At 43.7% G+C, this 21,305-nt stretch overlaps 1 protein-coding gene across 4 annotated transcripts in view; it reads right to left on the reverse strand.

Annotated features, from left to right (window-relative positions):
• The window catches only part of NBAS (NBAS subunit of NRZ tethering complex), an 890,452-nt gene extending 876,083 nt beyond the window's left edge, over nt 1-14,369 (reverse strand). For all 4 annotated transcript variants that reach the window (XM_088451840.1, XM_088451839.1, XM_088451841.1 and 1 more), the window contains exons 1-4: nt 14,210-14,369; nt 3,759-3,813; nt 2,778-2,814; nt 326-403 (exon numbers count right to left, since the gene is read on the reverse strand). In XM_088451840.1, the coding sequence (XP_088307966.1) occupies nt 326-403; nt 2,778-2,814; nt 3,759-3,813; nt 14,210-14,311 (272 nt within the window). In that variant the 5' untranslated portion in view covers nt 14,312-14,369. The remainder of the gene's footprint in view (nt 1-325; nt 404-2,777; nt 2,815-3,758; nt 3,814-14,209) is intronic.
• Nucleotides 14,370-21,305: the final 6,936 nt, after the last annotated feature.

Genomic DNA, 21,305 nt, shown 5'->3' on the forward strand with positions numbered 1-21,305 from the left:
GTGCTCAGCCGACCGCCCGTACACTTGCCGCACAGGTCAGCGGTGATTGCCCGCCCAGTTGTGACGTCAGTCATGACAGATTGCAGATCGACTGTGTACAGTCTACATAGATAGATCTTTTAGGTATGTATCCACCTTAAGATTGCACCCAGACCACATTCAATAAGTGCATGTATCTGGACCACTAGTGCAGCCAATAAGATGCCGGCTTTGAGCAATAAGGATAAGAGATACTAATGAAACCTATCGCTGGATTGGTTCCTCTGGAGTGCGGCCTATTGTGATATCGGAGTGCAGTAAATGAGAGAGGACCAGTAGCCCTTACCTTGTCAGTACCAGCTGCCAGTTGATTTGCTTGTTGATTAAGCGGACAAGCCCAGAGGGAAGAGAGAAGGTAGCTGGACTGTACAGAGGAAAAATTATACGGCTTTAAAATATAAACAAAGCTACTATAAATTGTTCATAGGTTTAAATATATAAAATTAATACAAAAATAAACCATTAAATCAGCTTTAGCAGGCCAACACGAAAAAGCCTTATCCTTAGTGTCTTTGTGATTGCGTTTGAACATTTATATCCTGTCTATGAACACAGAGCCATGGCGTCTGGCTCATCCCATGCTCCACAGCGGAGAGAATGAATCCAGCTGACATCTGTATGCTGAGATTATGAGGAGTTTTAGGCTCACAGATAATGAGGCGGTAAAAAGTTTTACGGCAAGATTTCCAGATTTCAATACTGCAACTACTATCATTTAAATTGCTTTTACATTACGCTTAGAGTTCCTTATATTATAAGGGCGAGCAAACAGCCACTTTATACTAATTATTGCTGAAACATGTTGGCTAATGGTGCAGGCAGAACACTCCGCTGGAAAGTTATCACTTTACAGAGCAAGTACACTCTGAGTGAGTACATTACAGAGATCCGGCCAAATAACAGGTCATCCGTCTCCCAGTTACCGCTGCCAGGTGCACAGCTGGGATCATTCATTATAAGCCAATTATTAGACCCCATCAGCCTGATAGATGCTATGGAAATGTTTTAAACAGGAATACTTTTGGTGCTCTATTTTCCTACTTGCAGTGTCTGTAAATCAGCAAGTTGTGGTTTTAACAAAGTGGACAGTAAAAGGGTCTTAGTGGTTTATTTACTAAGCAGTAACTTTTACAAGCTGCTGCTTCCTGGAGTGTTTAAGCCTGACATTTAAAAAGGCAATGTTTTTAATAGCAAAAGATGGGGGTATTTGCTATTAAAAGTATTGCCCTTTTAAATATCAAATGTAAACCCGCTGGGAAGCGGTGGCTTTTAATAATCGCCCCTTAGTTAGTAAACAAACCCCTAATTCAGGGTACACACTGCCCGATTTATGGGCTGATCAATTGATCGGCCAATATATCGTGCCTCCATCGGCCAGTGTGTACAGACGATATGTCTGAACGGCGTCGTTCACCACCATATCGCACTGGCTGTGCTGCACAGCCGATGAATAGATATGTCTGCAGACTGCAGCCGATTGCCCGTACACAGGGGAGCCGAGAGGTGGAGGGGAGCCGCGAGCGGGTACTAATTACCCGGGTCCGGCACCGCTCCCCATCCCTCTAAGGTCACAGCAGCCCAGCACATGCTGCTGTGTGCTGGGCTGCACTGGGAGACTGTCTGAGGCTGCTAAAGCAACCAGCAAGAGAGTCTCCTATGCCAAAGGGGGGGAGCGATAACGCTGATCGCGCCACCCAATGGCTGTGCGCCGGGCAGAGGGGCTCACAGCCCCCCTCCCCAGCGCCGCAAATGTTTATTTTTTCTCAAAAGGGTGTGGCCATGAGGTCCCACGATTAGGCCACGCCCCCTACCCGCCCCGACCCGCTGCAGCATGCAAATGATGGTCGTTCAGTGTGTATGAACGACCATCATCTGCAGATACATCGCTATAGTGTGTACCCACCTTTAAGCTGCCCATCCACTACTAGATGTGGGGACGACGGCACGATTACGATGCCGTCGTCTCCTGCGGGGTGAAGTGCATACACTGAATGTTCCGGCGTTCAGTGTATGCAGATCAATCATCCCCGACCATGGTAACCTGACGGCGGTCGTCAGGTTGACCGTCACGTTCGGGCGATGGTTGATGTTAAAAACGACCAGCGGGCGCGCAACGTTTTAGTGCCCGATTTGCGAGCGTTTACAAAGGTCGTTGTCGCTCAATCACTATGTTTAATCATCTAGTGGATGGGCAGCATAAGACAGTCAGTAACTGGTTACTCATGCTTCAATATCACCAAAGGTTGTGACCCCAATTCACACACATTGTATGTAATATAAATATATATATATATATATATATATATATATATATAATGTGTGTGTGTGTGTATATGTGTATATATATATATATATATATATATATATATATATATATATATATACACATACATACATACATATACACACACACACATTATATATATATATATATATATATATATATATATATATATATATATATATATATATATATATATATATAAAATGTATTTTTACTTGATAGTGCGTGTTTTCCTTTTTGTGTGTCTACAGTATATAACCAACTATAGGACAGTTTAGACAAACCATTACACAAGGTCAGGCAGGGAACTGTACATTGTATAGCATGCACCACAAACATAACATGCACAGAAGAGTATATGCAAAACCTTACAGTACTTTTTGACAGCATCTAAGACGCTTCAATCTATCTCTAAAACAGCAATAAATGTAATGGTAACTGGAAGACTGTGTACCTGTACCAGACGTACTGCAGCATGTACAACGCAGGCCCTGCAGTGAGAAATGGGTATTAGTAGGGATTGCATGATAAAGTATAAATGAATTAGCAAAGTATTTTTGGTACAGTGGGAGAATCCGCACCTTCTGTACCATGTATGAGGCTTGGGTTTTATTCCCGACCAATGCAATAACTGGCGTTATAATGCCCCCTTGGTGGCCCCATATGCAGAGCTGGTCCCTTACATGGAGGAGAAGCAGCCAGCAGCTTCTTATATGTATGTGAAGATGTTGGATGCTGCTCCTCCGTGTTAGTGTTACGCACAAAGTGAATTGATAGTGCAACTTATCAAGGATACTCGAGCGACCCTAGACCATACACTGTGTACGCAGCAGGGACTCCACAACAGTCAAAAAAAAGTCCAAGTTATCTGCAGTAAGACGATCATGTATGAGGGTCAGTCCATGTCCTATGGGCACCCAAGGCAACGCCCCCCCACTTCCTTCCCGTTACCTCTTTCATGTTGACTAGTGCCCATCCACCTTGCTTTGTGCGGAATGGCACGGAGTGCAGTGCCAGCTCGTTATAGCATAGCACTGCATTCCCAGTCCATTGCCAACATGAAGTAGCAGCAGACGGCAAATTCATAGGTATGAATCCATTAGCCACCTCTCCGTGTCAGCAGCCGGTACACAGTGAAGGGGGTGTGTCTCACTCTGTGGCTACGGCTCCCCTAAAGCCCGGCACCCTAGGCGACCACCAGCCCTGGCTAGATTATGTCAACAGAGACACGTTTTAAGACACCATTAGCATTCTTATTCCTATTAAGCTACAGCTCCCATTATCCCTAAGCCAGAAGTTTATCAGATTATAAGGACAGGAGATGTAGTACATCAATGTGTAGATTTAGTGCTGAATGTATGAACATGAGCAGTGGTATTATACAGTAGGGGTTATAGCCAGCCCCATGGTAAGATCATGTAATCGCTCTGTGTACCTGTAATAGCTTTAGTGAGGACAAATGATGCTCCATGTTCCCGGCTACCTCGAGGCTGAAAATAGATCAGGACAATTACAAATCTTCCATAGAACAATAGAAACAGCTGTTATATAGGCAAAAATAGGATTCTGCATACAGTACATAATACTACCTCTGTCTTATACCCAATGTAATGTTTTATGGTTTTACAGACTACATACAATGGCCCTCATTCAGAGCCACTCGCTATCGGCAGTACGCTCGTTCCGAGCGATGTTCGCACATCTGCGCATGCGTACGGTTTTTAGTAAAATCATTTGTACGCAATATAGCGAGTGCCTGCTATTTTGAGTGACAGAATGAGGCGTATGTGGGTGGTAACAGGGGAAGGTGCTTGAAAACGGGGAGTGGAGATCCGATCGCAGGCGTGCTTAAAGGTCAAAACGGGCGTTTTATGGTTGTGCATAATTAATATAGCAGCGTCAATGACCACGTCACTTGGTTTTTTTTAACTCAGAACTGCTCGCAAAATAGCGGTTGAAAAAACCAACCACAAGAATAGCGAGTAGTTCATATCCTGTTCGATGTACTCGATTAATCTAATAAATAGCGGACATGACGTATGGTGCGAGCGGCCAGGGGGCGTTTTTAAGAAATAAAAGAGCGTATGTTTTGCTCGCTCGTTCAGACTTAGAGGTGTGAACAGACTGCAATGTGCGAACGGATCATTTGCATAGCCACCCCTTGTTTTTGAACGAACAAACGCAAATAGCGAACGGCTCTGAATGAGGGCCAATATTCCCAGTGCTGTGAGCACAGAGCAGGCTGCCGCTGGGAGCAAGGGGCTAATATTTATTTTGCAGGACAAATCTCCCTCCGTGATTCAACCCCGCACTACAGGTTTCCTTTATTTTAATGTTAACGCAAACTCTGTGATCATCAGCAGCGCAGATCTTACAGCAGAGATCAAGCAACCCCCAAGAGATGCATATGCTTGTATTTGGCTAGGGATGTATTTTGCTGAACACACCCTTAAGGTGTCTACACACTTGGCGATGTGCTCACCATACGACATTGTGTCGGATTTCCTCTTGAACTGTCCCCAGCAGCTCCCTGACAGTTATGGGCACGATTTGGTGTAAAAAACTGTCCAATGTGACAAACGATCTATCGTGCCTCCTAATTATTCCAGTACATCGTGACTGAGATCGGCAGATCGGCCCTACAGCACTGCAGATCTGAAGATGCGACGTACGACCTGCGGGGACGCGCATCGGCATCGTGATCGTGAGTGGACACTCACGATTTGGGCATATTTTACACGATTTGTCACGATGCGTCGGAATCGGGCAAATCGTGTAAAATATCGCTAAGTGTGTAGGCACCTTTACTGTCGTTCAGACGTAGTGTGATATTTCTAATCCTGTGCAGGATAACAACTTATATCAAGAAGTAGGCTAATATTAACAGATAACTTATGTAGTTAATGTAGGGGCTGTATATCGGCTAAGGATAGGCAAAGTTGGTGGTGCTACCCTGGGTTGACAACAGTATAACCAAATACTCAAAAAGTATTATTGCAAAAATAAAAGTAGCAATCACACCAAAAGGAAGGACCCTTGGTAGGGACACTGCTTCAGAATGTGCGTAAAAGTTACGTAATAAAATATAACGTTGCCTACATTTCGGTTAAAACTAAAGAAAATGAACACAGTAGGCACTTTTCACTAAGTGACATACAGATGTGTCCTCATACATCTAACCTCCTTGCGCGCTAAACAGCCCTCCTAGCCGCCATACAGCGGCGTTACTCTGTAGCGCAGAGTGTCTTTTCGTGCAACTTTTTTCTTTCAAATGCGTCTTATTTGCACAGCGATGCGATTAGTCAGCACAGGCAGCTTCTGCGGATGTATCTGCATGCGAAACGCTACGTTACAGGGTCAGCGGCTGTAACACACTATTGTACAGACACACCCGCAGTCGCTCACAGAACATAGGCATGATGCATATCATTTTAATCAGCAGAAGCTCTTTGTGCTATCTGTGCGAATAATACGCATTTGAAGGTAAAAAGTTGCACGAAAAGACGCTCTGCGCTACTGAGTCTCACGGAGCTCCCGCGTTGTGTAGCGCACGGAGGATAGATGTATCTGTACACCGAAAGAAAAATGTATCAATGTTGTAGGGAAAAAGACATGACATTTAAAACATTTAGTAAAACACCAACAATGTTTATAAATAATAGTTAAGGCGCATATCCACTACACGATTAAAATGAACAATTACGATATCGTTACAGTTCATGAATCGTGCAGTAATTATGCCGGCAGCGACCAGCAATGCGCGCTCCCGCTGGTCGTTGTTGGCATCTGTCATCTCCTGAACACGCAGGCCAACCTGACGAGATCATCAGGTTGTGCATGTTCGGGGATGAGGGAGGTTGCCCACACTGAACGACATATCGTGCAGCGTGGGCACATTAGCCACTGCACAGTCTGATGAACGATTACGATGTTGTAAGCGTACAGTCGTTCTACACTCGTGTAGTGGATATGCACTTTTAGTGTTCCTTAATGGGGAAATGGCTGTTGCAATGTCAGAGTTCCGGCTGGGTGAAAATTTGAATAGAAGAATATTATAGTTCTCTCAAAACCCATTAGGGTCCACAAGTGAGAGAAGGTGGCAGGAGAGATTCTAAGTCGTCTGCAGATCTCTACACATAATATTTACAGTGATCTCCAAACGCTGCAAATATGTGCACAAGACGTTTGTTTAACACTCACCAAATACCGCATAAACAATAACGAACATTAAATGGAAAAACGGTACAGTGGTGCTTGAAAGTTTGTGAACCCTTCAGAATTTTCTATATTTCTGCCGCAATTTGACCTAAAACTACCTCAAATTTGTACACAAGTCCTAAAAGTAGATAAAGAGAACCAAATCAAACTAATGAGACAAAAACATTAGACGTGCTCATTTTGTTTAAGAAAATGATCCAATATCAGAAATATGTGAGTGTCAAAAGTATGTGAACCTTTAAGCTGCATACACACACAACTTTTTTTTGAACGATTATCGTTAAACGATAATCGTTTGAAAAAATCGTTCACTTTCTGAGTCAAACGATGAACGATTATCATTCATGTTTGTAGTTTAGTCAGACTTGTCAACTCAATGATTTTCATTAAGGGAATATTCAAAAATCGTTAGTAGTTCAATAAAATCATTCATTACACTTTAAAAAATCTGACAGATAATCTGACAGAAAATCGTTCATAAAATCGTTGGTAACAAAATCGTTGTGTGTGTATGCAGCTTTAGGCTTAGCAGATGTTTTGAAGGTGAAATTAGAGTCAGGTATTTTAAATCTATAGGAGGACAATCAGGTGTGAGTGGACAACTTGTATTTTGAAAAGAAAAGGGATCTATCAAAGTCTAATGTTCACAACACATGTTTGTGGAAATGTATCATGCCAGGAACAAAGGAGATTTCTGAGGACCTCAGAAGAGTTGTTGATGCTCATCAGGCTGGAAAAAGTTACAAAACAGTCTCTAAAGAGTTTGGACTCCACCAATCAACAGTCAGACAGATTGTGTACAAATGGAGGAAATTCCAGACCAGGAGTGGTCAACCAACAAAGATCACGCCAATAGCAAGGCATCTAATAATTTGCAAGGTCACAAAGGAACCCAAGGTAATCTCTAAGCAACTGAAGGCCTCTCTCACATTAGCTAATGTTAATGTTTATTAGTCCACCATCAGGAGGACACTGAACAACAATGGTGTGCATGGCAGGATTGCAAGGAGCAAACCGCTGCTCTCCAAAAAGAACATTGCTGCCCATCTGAGGTTGGCTAAAGATCACCTGGACAAGCCAGAAGAATATTGGAACAATGTTTTGTGGACAGGAGTATAAAATAGATCTTTTTGGTTTAAATGAGAAGCGTTATGTTTGGAGAAAGGAGAACACGGCATACCATCTGTGAAACACGGTGGTGGTGGTGGTGGTATCATGGTTTGGGCCTGTTTTGCTGCATCTGGCCCAGGACTACTTGCAATCATTGATGGAACAATAAATTCTGAATTATTCCAGAATATTCTAATGTCAGAACATCTGTCCATGAGCTGCATCTCAAGAGAACATGGGTCATGCAGTAAGACAACGACCCAAAGCAAACAAGCCACTCGACCAAATAATGGTTAAAGAAGGAAACATTTAAAGTTTTGGAATGGCCAAGTCAAAGTCCTGACCTTAATCCAATCGAAATGTTGTGGAAGGACCTCAAGCGAGAAGTTCATGGGAGGAATCCCACCAACATAACAGAGTTAAAGCTGTTTTGTATGGAGGAATGGGGTCAAATTCCTCCAAGCCGATGTTCAGAACTAATCAACAATTACCAGAAACAATTAGAAGCAGTTATTGCTGCACAAGGGGGTCATATCAGATACTGAAAGCAAAGGTTCACAAACTTTCGCCACTCACAGATATGTGATATTGGATCATTTTCTTTAACAAAAAAAATGAGCATGTCTAATTTTTTTGTTTGATTTGGTTCTCTTTATCTACTTATAGGTCTTGTGCTAAAATCTAGAGTAGTTTTAGGCCAAATTTCAGCAGAAATATAGAAAATTCTGAATGGTTCACAAACATTCAAGCGCCACACATCACCTGGATAACTTTCTACATCTAGTACTTTGTAGGATAGAATCCATTTAACCACAATTGGTATATTGTAAGCAATTTAATACCATAGATTATAGTGTTCATTCTAGCACCCTCAACCTGTCACACCCCGTGCAGTTCCACAATCCTGCCTGGGGTGTTGTTCTGTGCTCTGGTGCTTCAAGCACACTCAGCTGATGCAACAATCTGTTGAGCTTCAGCAATTTGTGTGCTAGAAGCACCAGAGAGTGATACCCCAGGCAGGAAAGAGGACCTGTACGGGTTTTAACATGTGCAGGGTGCTAGAATGAACACTCGATTATTCACAGATCTCGTAACTCACCGTTCAAAGAAATGTATATCAATATCCTGAGATTGTAACAATGTTATTTATCAATCAAGGAAAGAAAAAAAATCAAAGTGCTTAATGCTGGGCATACACTACCGACATTTTATCTGGCAGCCTGCCAGCTGCAGAAGTCGCCGGCATACACTGTGAGAGAAATCTCACAGTGTATAGCCCGACATCCGCGCTCCGCCCCCGGGGGCGGAGACATTTCCCTGTTCCTTCCGTAGGAAGGAACACAGGAAATGTCTGTCTGTCGGCCGCGCTGGGAATACACTGCCCGATGCGGCCGACAGTTTACCCGCTAAATATCGCATCGGACGGGCATGCTGGACAATCCAGCATGCCCGACCGAGCAATATTTAACCCTCGGTCGCCCCCCCACACGCTACAATTATCGTGGCGATCCGCCGATATCGGGCGGATCGTCCCGATAATTGTAGCATGTATGACCAGCATAAGGGATAAGATATACCTAATCATAGTGGTCATGTAATAATACACTTAATATCATAAAGTATACACTAATGTAGTTGTGGTCACAGTGGTAATAGATATCACAGTGGTTACTTTTATCAATCAAGAAGAAAGCATATTCTAACAAACGAAAAGCACATTTGACCTCTTTATCAGGTGTAAATAATTACATAGAAATTCTAATTTTAGAATAAAGGCGGGTACACACTATACAGATATATCTGCAGATCGAGTGATCTGCAGATGATGGTTGTTCGTACACACTGAACAACCATCATCAGTGCCTTACCGTAGGACCCGCCGACCAGGGGGCGTGTCTCGGCGGACGGGGGGGCGTGTCCAGCCGTCCTCCTCTCGATCGGCCACTGTGTGTGTACGGGTGTTCGACACACACCTGCCGATGGACAGATAGGTCTGCAGACATATCTGTCCATCGGCTGTGCAGCACAGCCAACTCAATATGTCGCAGACGTTCACCGACATATCGCGGGTACAAGATCGGCCAATGTATCTGTCAGTGTGTACCCAGCTTAAGAGATACAGATGTAGCTCATGAACTTGTGTACATTGCTAGAAAAGGTAATAGAGTTGTAAAGCTGCAGCCAAGGGGCCAAGTTAGCAGTAATTACAAATAGAGGGAAGACTGGGAAGAATTAAAGCAAACATGTAGCACGCTGGCATAGAGTGCAGCGTGTCTCCCTGACGCGCGTTTTGCTTGGTCTTCATTGCGGAGCAGCGATTTCGCTTCCTCTGTGCCCAGCCTACGGCACCTGCCGGACACCACAGACCCCTTCGGAGCTATATACAGGAGAGGCATCTCCATATCCAGTGCTGGTGCAGCACAAACACGGCAGGCTATATGCCATTCTCTCACGAGAGGCTTTCAAGGCACGGATACATCTGGAGTACACAGGTACACATCCACTCATGTGGATTATTAATCGAGACATTTTTTGACTGTTCCCCCCCCCCCATATGAGGATATTCAGTATGCATACATCTGTCACACTGAGAATGTGTTCCAATTAAATTACAGTTGCAATATTTGTATCCATTTCTGCACTGCTGGATTACTACTCCAATTAGATTTCCACCTGTCTTCTAAGTCACGTGACTTTTTGCTGTTTAACATTAGTAGTTACATTTTTGACCCTTACCAGTTTTTTGTTTGGACTAATTTTTACTCGCATATTTTTTATTGTTTATTTTTATTTTATATATTTTTCATTATTTATTTATTCTTAACTGTCTTTCATTATTTTTTCCATGTGGCCACATTGTTGTTTATATTCAGGTCTTCCAGTTTATTAACCACTTATGTGCATCCAGGTCCATCAGGTCAAGACATTTTTTATATATTATTTTATACCCATAGGGTCTGTTTTACTTCATTTTGTGTTGTCATTGATATTTTTCTTTAGAATTTTAGATATTAAATAAATTTATATTGGTATTACAGCGCTCCCATCTGCTCTCTATACATGAATGCCAGTTTAGCATTGCTACAGTCGTGAGTAAAAAAATAAAATAAAAGAACTTTCGTATCAGGATGTCACTAATTAGCGTTCCTGCTGGGCTGATTCAGCGGCGTCCCGCTAAAACAACATGTTGGGTGCCATTCCCACCTGTGGTCCACAGTGTCCCCGGGTGGGAAAAACTGCGTTGCAGCACTCACCACCGGTGAATAGATGCCACGCGCGAATGCACATGGTATCTCTGCACAGAGAGGGTAGAGCTAGGGGCAGTCCAGCATGTCCGTAAGTGCTGGGCACACCCCCCCAAGAATGATGAAATTGGGCATGTCTTAAGTCGCATCACAACATTTCAATGGAGTTCAGGGCTGGACTTCGGACTTGTCCATACAAAAAACTTGTCCATACAAAAAAACTATGATTTTCTTTTTTTTTTTAGCCAGTCAGTAGATTTGCTGGTGTGCTCGAGATCATGGTCCCATTTCAACAACCAATTCCAAGCTTCACTGGTGGGACAGATGGCCATACCCTTTCATCTACAATACTCTGTTATAAGAGGAGTGGGCTTAATAATTGTAAGGCGTTCAGGTTATGTGGCTGTACTCCTGACCCACCACGGTTGACAGGTTTCTATAAGTTTCTTGTGGCGATGCCCTGTGCTTGGTTCTCATCAAATTGAACATTGCACATGCTATATTGCTACATCAATAGCATTGCTTTACTTTGGTCCCATCTGTCCAGAGAACGTTGATCATGAAGACTTGTTTTCAATCTCATAAAAGGGCTTATTTTTAGTTAAACTTCAATAAAAGTCGTACTTTGCAGTAATTTTTCCATTGGTTGAGTCATGGATGTTAACATTTACTATAATGTAGTGTTCACTCTAGCACCCTGCATCTGTCACAAACCGTGCAGTTCCACTTTCCTGCCTGGAGTGTCACTCTCTGCTATGATGTTTCTAACACACTCTGGTCTGTATCTCAGCAGTTTGTGGCATCAGCCGAGTGTGCTAGAAGCACCAGAGCAGAGGGCAACACCCCAGGCAGGAAAGAGGAACTGCACGGGGTGTGACAGGTGAAGGGTGCTAGAATGAGCACTAGTGTGATGACAGTAGCCTGTACATCCTTGGATGTGGCCTTTGTGTCATGATTTCTATGTGCATCTTGAAGACTGATCTTTGGGTAAATTTGCTGTGACACCCACTCCTGGAGAGACTGGTGACGATCTTCAGTGTTCTCCATTTCTACATAATGTTTCTCACTGTAGAATGACGGACTTCATTATATTAATATATGCTGTACTTACACTTTTAACACATGGCTTCTTCAATCTTTTTTTTTTTTTTGTTGTTGAATAAATTATGTCAGGTACAACATTTTGTGTTACTTGTCACGAGATTACATTTATACCAATTTAGAACTTGGTCATTATTACTATCTTATTATTTATAATAACATCTATACATTCGAGTGACAGATGATAAAAATAGCAATCAGGGACCCACCGCCCTGGGAGGCCAGACAGAGCAGAGTCACTGACTGAGTGGAGGCGAACGATAGTGCAGGGTGAGAAGCAAGAGGTTGGAGGGCCCTGCTTGTGAGAGCTAATGGTGCATACACACGGTCAGATTTTTCCTTCAGATCTGAACGATAACGATTTAAAAATCCTTCAGTCGTTCATATCTGAAGGAAAATCTGACAGATCTGTCAGATGAACGATTTGAACGATGCTCGTTCCCGATGGTCAGATAACGATATCTGATGTGTTTGCAGTCAGACTTGGATGATTTCCATTCATTTTAATGCAGTCAAAAATCGTTCAATCGCTCAAATTTTTGGTAAAAATCGTTCAAATCGTTAATCTGACAAATCTGACCGTGTGTATGCTCCATTACAGTATACCAGATGTTTTTTATAAATTACCCCGATACGGAAGAAAAAACAAGCAGATTGAAAAAGGGTGCACTATAATTTTCATGACTGTACCTTATAAAGAATACAGCTGCTACTCAAGTAATATACAATTTCTCTCGCCAACAGATTACATCTGTAACCTTTACCTATTTCCAGAAGCAGCCCAATAGGTTACAGTCATGATTGTGGTCTAATAAGGGAAATAATATATTAAGGTGAAGAGTTCAAATATTTATAGAACATATTACTAGAAGTGTTTTGATATGAAAAGCCAATAAAAAAAAAAAAGTAGCACAAGAGATTAGCATACTAGCACACTTTCTGCCTGATGTCACAGGGAAAGGGGTATTTCAATAAAAAAAAAAATTGTTTAATAAAGAGGGGACAGTATGTTACTGATGAACGGTCTACCTTCTAGCCTTTCTACAGTCAGAAGGAATCGGTATGAGATGCCGGTGACTGTATAGCCGTCGGTTGAAACACCAACACTGGAAGCTTGAATGGTGCAGAATCCCAACCGGAGCAGGCAAGTACCCTAACCCTTCCCAACACTCCCTTAGTGGTGCATAACCTCACCGGGAGAGTGCCTAACCCTAACCTCCCCCCCCAGTGGTGTCTAACCCTAACCCCCCCTTCCCGTAGCCTAACCCTAATCTCCCCCATGGGGTGCCTAATCCTAACCCCCGCATCCCCGGCTAATCGCGCATACTTACCGCCGTCCAGTAGTTCAGGATTCTAATATCAACATCGGCATTATGCTGCCGGCATCCCGCCCGCCGGCATATAAACTGCATCCCAGTCAGAAATTACATCAAAACTATGTGAAAATGTTCTGGTTTTATTTTAATAAAAAGGGTTTTTTCAGTTATATTTCTGTATTTCAATTCATCACTTTTTAATTTAATATAATTTACTTTTTAATTTTTATTTAATAAGCATTGTGACTCTTTTTGTCATATTAAATTGTTTAATAAGTTTCAGTCTTCATTCTTAAATTATCAATGAGTCAGGTAGGCACCTGTCCACATATTTTGACTATCCCTTTTTTAGACACAGCATTGTGTTTTTCTTTTAATTAACTGCCTCAGCATGGCCAACGCTGCAGGGCTCCCCTCTCTATCCAAACCCCCCACCACCCTGTCACAGCACTGGAAGGCCTTGGAGGGGGTGACGCGCTGACAAAGTACAGACTATACACAATTACTATATAAATCCCTCTGCAGTTTAATTCCTGCCATACTTCTCACTGACCCATTACTGCTGCTCAGCTGCATCATGGCTCAGTCTCTTCATAATGAGCTCCCTATTGGAGACTTGGCCAACATATGGCTGTCTATAGCTGGTGTGGAACCACAAGTCCCAGCTAGGCAAGCCTCATTATGAAGCCCCAGCACAGCAATGAACTCCTGTGCTCTAGTATTATTATTATTGATAATAACAATAAGTAAACACACCCATGCCCCTGCCACCCTGCCTGCCCCCTGTGCTCCCCCAGCATTGCTACGTGTCCTGTCCCATTCACCTGACTGACACCATGCCTATAAGGGGCAGCAGATCAGCCAGATGTGCTCCCCCAGCCTGAGTAGCAGCTGACCTGGACATCGGGCTCTGGGGGCCACTCGGTATTTATGAGCAGATCGTATAAAATATTCTCCTCGGTGTTCTCGCAGTCAGCACGATCGCCCGGCGACGCCATCACTACTGCTGGCAAGTGCGCTGACGTGTACGGCGGCCGGCGCGGATCAGAAGGCAGATAGTTCGCGCTGATAAAGTGTTTACTAGAAGAAGCCAATATATAAGGCGCATGATGAGCTGGTGACATAACGTGACTGGGCTCTCACTCCTTGGCTTAGTTTGTAGGTAGTACTAATTCAATATGAAAACTCTAGTCCTTGCTTCATTATTTTATTTCAAATGAATTACTCAAACTTGTTATAGTCTCTAATCTATAATGCAGGTAAAAGTACATTACATATTAAGGGCCCCATTTACAAACGAAATATAACCCCTTTAGCGCTCGCTAAAGGGGTTATACCATCTTGCTGTATTTAGTAAACAGCGGTAATCTAAGATTACCGCTGTTTGTACAGCATCGCTCTCGCCATCTAAAAGATGGTGGGAGCGATGCAGGCCTCATTGCCGGCAATGGAGACTCGCATACCCTCCAACATTTTGCAGGTAAAAACCGGTACATGGGCGTGGCCACATATATCAGGGGCGTGGCTACTGAAAAAGGGGCGTGTCCATGGGTACTGTACATTGGAGCAGCTGGTGCATATTGCTGGCTGTTTGTTTTCAGTGCCTACGATTATATATATATATATATATATATATATATATCACTTGGGGTGTTTATAATTTATTTACATTATTATATGTAAATACTGGGCGGGCGGACTACCTACCTCTCTAGGGGAACAAGTGCATTGTGATTGTGCACTGGTTCCCCTACAGCCGCCGAGGAGTTGCAGCAGCCGTAGCTCTCAGCCTCGCAGTGAGTCATTGTCTCGCGGGATGATGACGTCATCATCTCGCGAGACTTTGACTGGAGAAGGTCCTCGGCAGCCTGCTGCAAGTAACAGCCGAGCTGAGAGAACACGGAGGTAGGAGCCGCCTGTCACTTAGCAGCGCTGCGGGAGTCTGTGTTCCCGCAGCGCTGCTATTGATATCTGGTCTTTTTACTAATCCGGTACAAATGGTACAGCCCCTGTTTGCCGGTACAGACCATTACAAAAACGGTACTGTACCGGCTAAATCGGTATAGTTGGAGGGTCTGGACTCGGCGGTGCCTTTCCGGCTTCAACGAAGCTTTCCAGGCACTGCCGGGTCTCCCTGTCATGCACATGCGCAGACGGACCGTCGCGTATGCACATGACCCCGGAGCCCCATCGCTGGCAGCGTTAGGCTGCCAGCAGCCCAGCAGAGGACCTCGTCGAGGATGAGGATTCCGCTGGACTTCGCGGGACCTCGCCGGAGGGGTAAGTATTTCTAAATACCAGTGGAATTTTCGTTTGTATCACAGTGATACTAAACGAAGATTCCCGCTGGTATTTCCCTTTGTTTGTAAATGGGGCCCTAAGGGCTGTATTCAATTAGGTGCGAAAAGCCGTTTCCGACCGTTTTTTTGCGAAAAATTTTGCCTGAAAATGTATCTCCGTATTCAACTCCATTCTGTTATCGCCTATGCGAAAAGCCAAGGCACAGTAATAGGCAAAACTTTTTCTCCACAGAATAACAGGAGAAAAAAAGTGTAACATATTTTGGGGTGCAGATGTTGGGAAACCTCTCAGAACTCTCGGTACATCCCCTCCCCCAAAGGACAATATAACCCTTAAAAATAAATAAAAAATTCTAGGAACACCCAAAAAAAAGGCTTTTGAAATTTGGGGGCGAAAATGAAAAAAGTGGGGGAACAACTTCAAAAATTAGTGAAATAAGCTTCTGGGGGTGCTCTAAGAAGGGGCCAAGTGTTTTTGGGATTGCAGGTGCTTGTATGCAGGAGGAATTTCACTTTTCTAAAACTTCACTTTAGAGACTTTAAAATATGTTAGCACCCATTTTCAAGTACCCCAAATTTAATGGGACTACTTATTTTCTCCAAAAAATACTGCTTAATGCCATTCTTCACCACTTTTGCAAGGACACTAATAACAAGGATTTTAAACAACTCCAGTACCCGAAATAGTTTTATTAGGGCTATTGGTACACTTCTACATTGATCACCAATGTTAGTGCATCTTTTTTGGGGGTACAGACTGATTTCCCCAATTTTGACAGTACTTTCCGCATGTTCTGCATTTGCCGATTGCCGTTTCCACCTGTTTAGTAATTGAATACGGTGAAAAGCAGGGACATGCACGATAAGTTTTCGCATTCAATACACGCGATGTAGGCGAAAAGTTGGGTAGGTGAAACTTTTTCGCGTATGCAAAACTAATTGAATACGGCCCTAAGTAGTGAAGGCTGGGGACAGCATTACCTACATAACTATAGATGGTCGATAGTCACCGATTGTCATCGGATTACCGCAGGCCGCAGCTGATATTCACCCTTCACTGTTGGTGAACAGACAACGATGGTAAAGTTATTACCACCGATGGTCAATGGTCACCCGTAGCAATATTTTTTGTGTGCCTGTTTTAGGCCGATCTTTTATACCACGAATAGGCTGGTACAAGTATGATAGCCAATGAAACCAAGCTCTAGGAACAGGCTCAAGCTGGCCACACACTAGAACAACTTACATCCAACCAGCCAACTTGTTGATTGGTTGGAATGAAAATCTGGTAAGGAATAGGAGTAAATGATGATCAGAAATTTACTCCTAAATGCCAGAAAACAGATGAAAATGGTAGTCAGAAAAGTTTGTTAAATGTTTGATTTAAACTATTTGTTTATACAACAGTTTTGGTCCATTTTTCAGCGTCTGGGAGCAAGTTGCTGATTGTATTCCTTACCAGATTTTCATTCCAACCAATCTACTAGTTGGCTGGTTGGACAGATAATCTTTAGATGTGTGGCCAGCTTCACTGTAGATATCCGTACAACTGTGCATACAAGAAATACACACATTTTGTGGTCATAAAATGACAAAATATTTCTCCATGACATGTTCCACCATCAGTCAGTGATTACTTTGCCCAACCGCGTATAAAATTGTGGGTAAGAGTTAAGAAGATGGAGAACACTAACATATTACCAGACAGATACATAGAGATACGTATATGGTAAAAGTTTACTTATGTGAGGTTATATTACGAGTTTACGCATGTTAGGTTAGTGTACCCCATGTTCTGAACTTTCACCAACATTGTGTGCATGTGATATACCCAGTGCATACTATTTTTTTTAATATGCACTGGGTATATCGGTCGTTCAATTCAATATTCTGTGTGCATCGGCCAGTGTGTACAGACGATATGTCTGTGAATGACATCGTACAAGTAGGGTAATGCAACCCTATTTACTAGTATTTACTACTATCAGGACCGGCAACAGAAATCTCGGGGCCCGGTACACTGATATGACCTCGCACCCAAACATAACTCCCTTGCATGTGTGATATGTGAAGAATGAAAATGTTAACTGAAGGATATGCCAACCTTTAAATAAAGTAAAATACACTATGACTTACCACACTGTCACTGATGATGCAGGCAGGTCTTTATAACAGTGCTGTAGATGCCTCAGGGGTAGGAGGGATGGTGTCTGTAGCCTGCCATCCTTAGTCCTCAGCCCCTCATCACCTTCCTCAGCCTCAGACCCTCATCACCATCCTCATACCACCATCACCTTCCTTAGCCCACAACCACCTTCACCTTCCTCAGCCCTTAGCCCTTGGGCAGCACAGACGGTGTAATGGTTAGCATTACTGCCTCACAGCACTGAGGTCATGGGTTTGATTCCCACCACGGCCCTACCTGTGCGGAGCTTGTATATTCTCCCTGTGCTTGCGTGGGTTTCCTCCGGGTGCTCTGGTTTCCTCCCACACTCCAAAAATATACTGGTAGGTTAATTGGCTCCCAACACAAATTAACCCGAGTGTGCATGTGTGTGAGCGTGTGGGAGGGAATATAGATTGTAAGCTCCACTGGGGCAGGGACTGATGTGAATGGCCGGATATTCTCTGTAAAGCGCTGCGGAATATGTGTGCGCTATATAAATAACTGGTAATAAATAATAAATAAATCACTTTCCCCAGCCCTCAGCCCCCTTCACCTTCCCCAGCCCTCAGCCACCTTCACCTTCTTCAGCTGTTGCCACCAGCCCCGCCCCCTTCCTCCGCAGTGACAGCCCACCATGTGCCTGGCAGACGGGGATGATGTGCGGCGGCGTGACGTATGAAGTCACGCCACCGCGTTGCTTACTCAAAAGAACACTCTCCAGGAGGTAGGTGTATATGTGTCAAAGTCAACAATCAAGAGAAGACTTCACAAGAGTGAATATAGAGGGTTCACCACAAGATGTAAACCATTGGTGAGCCACAAAAACAGGAAGACCAGATTAGAGTTTGCAAAACAACATCTAAAAAAGCCATTACACTTCTGGAACAACATCCTATGGACAGATGAGACAAAGATCAACTTGTACCAGAGTGATGGGAAGAGAAGAGTATGGAGAAGGAAAGGAGCTGCTCATGATCCAAAACATACCACCTCATCAGAGAAGCATGGTGGTGGTAGTGTCATGGCGTGGGCATGAATGGCTGCCAATGGAACTGGTACCCTTGTATTTATTGATGATGTGACTGCTGACAAAAGCAGCAGAATGAATTCTGAAGTGTTTCGGGCAATATTATATGCTCATATTCAGTCAAATGCTTCAGAACTCATTGGACGGCGCTTCACAGTGCAGATGGACAATGACACGAAGCATACTGCAAAAGCAACCAAAGAGTTTTTTAAGGCTAAAAACTGGAATGTTATGCAATGGCCAAGTCAATCCCCTGACCTGAATCCGATTGAGCATGCATTTCACTTGATGACGACAAAACTGAAGGGAAAATGCCCCAAGAACAAGCAGGAACTGAAGACATTTGCAGTAGAGGCCTGGCAGAGCATCACCAGGGATGAAACCCAGCGTCTGGTGATGTCTATGCGTTCCAGACTTCAGGCTGTAATTGCCTGCAAAGGATTTGCAACAAAGTATTAAAAAGTGAAAGTTAGATTTAGGATTGTTTAGTTTGTCCCATTACTTTTGTCCCCTTAAAAAGTGGGAGGCACATATAGAAACCGTTGTAATTCCTACACCGTTCACCTGATTTTGATGTAATTACCCTCAAATTAAATCTGAAAGTCTGCAGTTAAAGCACATCTTGTTTGTTTCATTTCAAAGCCATTGTGGTGGTGAATAGAGGCCAAAATATGAAAATTCTGTCAATGTCCCAATATTTATGCACCTGACTGTATATATGATTTTACACTGCTGTTAAGTGTTGAGCTAGGACACGCCCCCTACCAACTCTAAATCTGTCTGCACATATTAATTAGCTTTTCTACAGTGCAACATGGGTTTGACAAGGTGCATCTTGTTTTTCTTTGCTCTTAATTCCAAATTGTCTTGATTTTCAATGGACAAACCCAATATGCAAAGGGCTGAAGGGGCGGCATTTCTGGGTAGACTGGGTTGGTGTTTGGGCAGGTCTTGGCAGAGTATGGGGTGAAGGCCTATTTAAGTCCCAATTTGGCACGTGTAAATGTTGGGAGGCAATGATATTGGTCTCCAGATTCTTTGTTGTGTGGTAATAATTCCAGTCTGTTATTGCTGTGTTCAATAATTTCATTAAAATCACTAGTTATTTTAAATTTAGGCTATCAGCTGTTTCATTATTTAGAAGCACGAACACGAGATTTAATCATGTCACCTAGAGGGGGCCGAGCTGCCGGCAACAGGTGCAGACACACACACACATATCTCCCAACATCACCCTCTCCAGGAGGGACACAATGCTCTGGTCCTGGACTTCCCTGGTAAGAGGCGGGGCTGCAGCGCAGTTCAAAATTCAAATAGGGGAGTCACACCAACTGTTATTTCACACGCTGCCAAACATCACTGGCTGGGACTCACTGGCAGTTGGTGTGACTCCCCTATTTTAATTTTGGACTGTGCTGCAGCCCCACCTCTGGAGCCGCCACCAATCATACATTACCAGGGAAGTCCAGGACCAGAGCATTGTGTCCCTCCTGGAGAGGGTCATGTTGGGAGGTATGCACACACACAAGTGTGGTAGATGCCCATAGAGGGTATGCAGCTGACATGTATTCATCACATTGTATTTACTATTATCCCCCACTGCCCTGCCTGAGATACACAGCAGTGTCCCTTTGCCACAGGGCACCTAGTGATGTCATAGTAATGTCATAGGCAGCTTATGATGCCACAATTGGGAGGTGTGATGGGTATTAACAGGCTGCTGGATGTTTCCTGGGTTATATCTGATACTGCTGGACTAGAGCCAACACAGATACAGATCCCCCTCTTTTCTGAGCTAAGGATCTGGAGATAATATGAAGAAGAAGAAGAAAAGTAACCACGTTACAGAACATCAGATGACTGTCGCTCTGCGCATTCGTCCGTTTAATAGGACAGAGATTAAGAACCGCGCCAGATGTATAACACACCAGCTCGGACAGCAGACAGTGCTATTGCAGGACCCTGGCGAGGATCCTTATGACGTCCTGCGCTCAAACAGGACAAGAGAGAGAACATTTACGTTTAACGAAGTGTTCAATGAAGCAGCTACCCAGGAGCATGTGTATCATTCCACAGTGAACAGCTTGATTGGTGATATCATTTCCGGGTACAATGCTGCCATATTTGCCTATGGTCCAACAGGCACAGGGAAGACATTTACTATGATGGGTAAGGATCGTGAGCCCGGAGTAATACTTCGCACCCTGAAGGACATGTTCAAGGCCATTGAGGAGACTGGAAGGAGAGAGAACTTTGCTGTGTCATTGTCTTATGCTGAGATCTACAATGAGACGGTAAGGGATCTGCTAAGACCTTCCTCTGGGTCATTGGCCCTCAGAGAGGATCCCTATGGCAATACCAGAATAGAAGGGATTGCTGAATTCTCCCCTAGCAGTCCTGAAGAGGCCATGGCGTTGCTGAAGAAGGGAAATAAGCGGCGCTCTCAGGCAGCCACGGCCGCCAATAAGACTTCATCCCGCTCCCATGCAGTGTTACAG

The sequence above is a fragment of the Taudactylus pleione genome, unplaced genomic scaffold, assembly GCF_031769625.1.
Source record: "Taudactylus pleione unplaced genomic scaffold, aTauple2 ptg000030l, whole genome shotgun sequence".
Classification (NCBI taxonomy): Eukaryota; Metazoa; Chordata; class Amphibia; order Anura; family Myobatrachidae; genus Taudactylus; species Taudactylus pleione.